General features: G+C 67.0%; 1 protein-coding gene across 1 annotated transcript; it reads right to left on the reverse strand.

Annotated features, from left to right (window-relative positions):
• Window positions 1–612: 612 nt before the first annotated feature.
• TMDD1 (transmembrane and death domain 1) lies at window positions 613–1,515 on the reverse strand. The gene has a single exon (XM_040977785.1). The coding sequence runs from the start codon at window positions 1,513–1,515 to the stop codon at window positions 613–615; it is 903 nt and encodes a 300-aa protein (XP_040833719.1).
• Between the last annotated feature and the right edge of the window lie 313 nt (window positions 1,516–1,828).

Below are 1,828 nucleotides of genomic sequence, written 5' to 3' on the forward strand. Positions count from 1 at the left end.
ATTCTCTCTCTCCTTATCTCCATAAATCTGTGTTTGCAATAAAGATAAATCTAAAAAAAAAAAAAAAAAGACTGCCTCTTCAAGGTTCAAGGGCAAGCATTCCACAACCTAGTGCGTGCTCAACTGGTTCCGGTTCCACCTCCAACTGCAGTTTCCTGTTAAGGTGTATCAGAGCAGATGGTGGCAGGTGTGACACTTCAAGTACTCAGTCCTGACCCCTACTTTTACCATGGCCCAGGAGCTGTTGGGCCTTTGGGGAGTGAACCAGCAAAATGGGGGACCTTTCTCGCCTCTCCTTTTCAAATCAGACTTTTAAACAGCTAACAATGCCACCACGGCGCTGTGGCCAGTTTCCTTGTATGGAATGGCTTTTGGGGTTTTGAGAGGGCAGTCCAGGACTGCTCAGCACTAGCGCGGGGCACAGAGTTCACGCTCAACGGCTGGCTGCGCCTGCAGTGCTCCGGAGGGCAGGCCCCCATGCTGGAACTCACACCAGAACCGCCTCTTGCCCTGGCCACGGAGCGCGCGTTTCCCGTGAACGGACAAATCAACTGCTCCCTCCGGGCGGTGTTTCATGACCTTTATCATCAGCCCGAGGTCCGAGGTGCCCGCTCACGGCCGAGGGCATGGAGGAGCCGGGGCATCGGGTCGCCGCGCAGCCCAAGCCGAGCGGGCCCGCCCCGCCGGCGACACGTGCAGCAGCGGCTGAGCTTCGCACGAGCCGCGCGCCTTGGCGGATCTGCGCCTGGAAGCGGCGAGCGGGCCGGGGCTGCGGGGCCAGCCGGGGTGGTCGTCGTCGCCGCCCGTCACCCGCAGCGTGAGCAGGAGCGCCAGCGCCGCCGCGCCCAGCGCCCCGGCGAAGCCGCCGAGCAGGCCGAGCGCCAGCGGCGGGACCCAGCCCGCGGGGCTCCGCTCGTACGGGGGCTGCGGCAGGCGCTCCAGGATCAGCTCCAGCTCGTCCCAGTCGGGCTCCGGGGAGCGCCGGGAGCGCAGGGCCGGCACGGGGGCCGAGGGCGCGGCGGGGCCCGGAGGCGGCGGCGCCAGGAAGCCCTGCCCGAACTTGCGCAGCTGCAGCGTTGCCTGCTGGTGCAGGTTCTTGCCCAGCTCCCGGGCCACGTCCGGGCGGCCGCAGCGCCGCAGGGCGCGGGCCACGCGGTCCCACGACAGGGACGGGGCCTCGGCAGCCAGCCACACCGCCAGCGCCTCCCGGCAGCCGTCGGACACCTCCTCCCGGTCCCCCGGGGCCTCCCGCCGCTGCCGCCGCCGCAGCCGGGCCGGAGACCCTACCGTGGGCTTCACGGGCCTGGGCCGCGCCAGCCGCTCTTCCGAAAGCCTGGCCAGCTCGGCCTCCACGTCGGGCTCGGGCGCCTGCAGCAGCGAGCGGAAATGGCCGCATTCCTCTGGAGTGAGCAGCTCGGCCAGGCGGATGGCCGCGTGAGGGCCCATGGCGTCCAGGGCCGCCCCGGGGCTCAGGCCCCAGTCCCAGAACACCAGGACCAGAGCCAGCGCTGCCATTATGACCAGGGCCAGGGGTTGCGACCAAGCAGGTCTGGGCGAGGAAGGAACTCCGAATGCCCGCGGTGGGGGAAGGGCTTGCGCCCCATTGTGGGTGGGAGGGGCCGGGAGGAAGGAGTGGACAGGGAGGGGGTCACCAAAGGCTTGCAGTACCCGTGGGTACCTCACCCAGAGATTCTGGGCCTTTCTATGGCAGTACCTGTCCCTCTGGACTCCACATGCATCGCCATTTAAGACACTGCTTGGTTCAGGTGCTATCCTAGCTGCCTGCTAACGTACTCCCTGGGGAGCACTCAGCGCCCTTGCCACCCCT

Source organism: Ochotona curzoniae, unplaced genomic scaffold, assembly GCF_017591425.1.
Source record: "Ochotona curzoniae isolate NIBS_2020 unplaced genomic scaffold, NIBS_Ocur_1.0 contig_1014, whole genome shotgun sequence".
Classification (NCBI taxonomy): Eukaryota; Metazoa; Chordata; class Mammalia; order Lagomorpha; family Ochotonidae; genus Ochotona; species Ochotona curzoniae.

Excerpts from the sequence above, each read along its gene's own strand:
- TMDD1 (XM_040977785.1), bottom strand. The coding sequence starts at position 1,515 with ATGGCAGCGCTGGCTCTGGTCCTGGTGTTCTGGGACTGGGGCCTGAGC.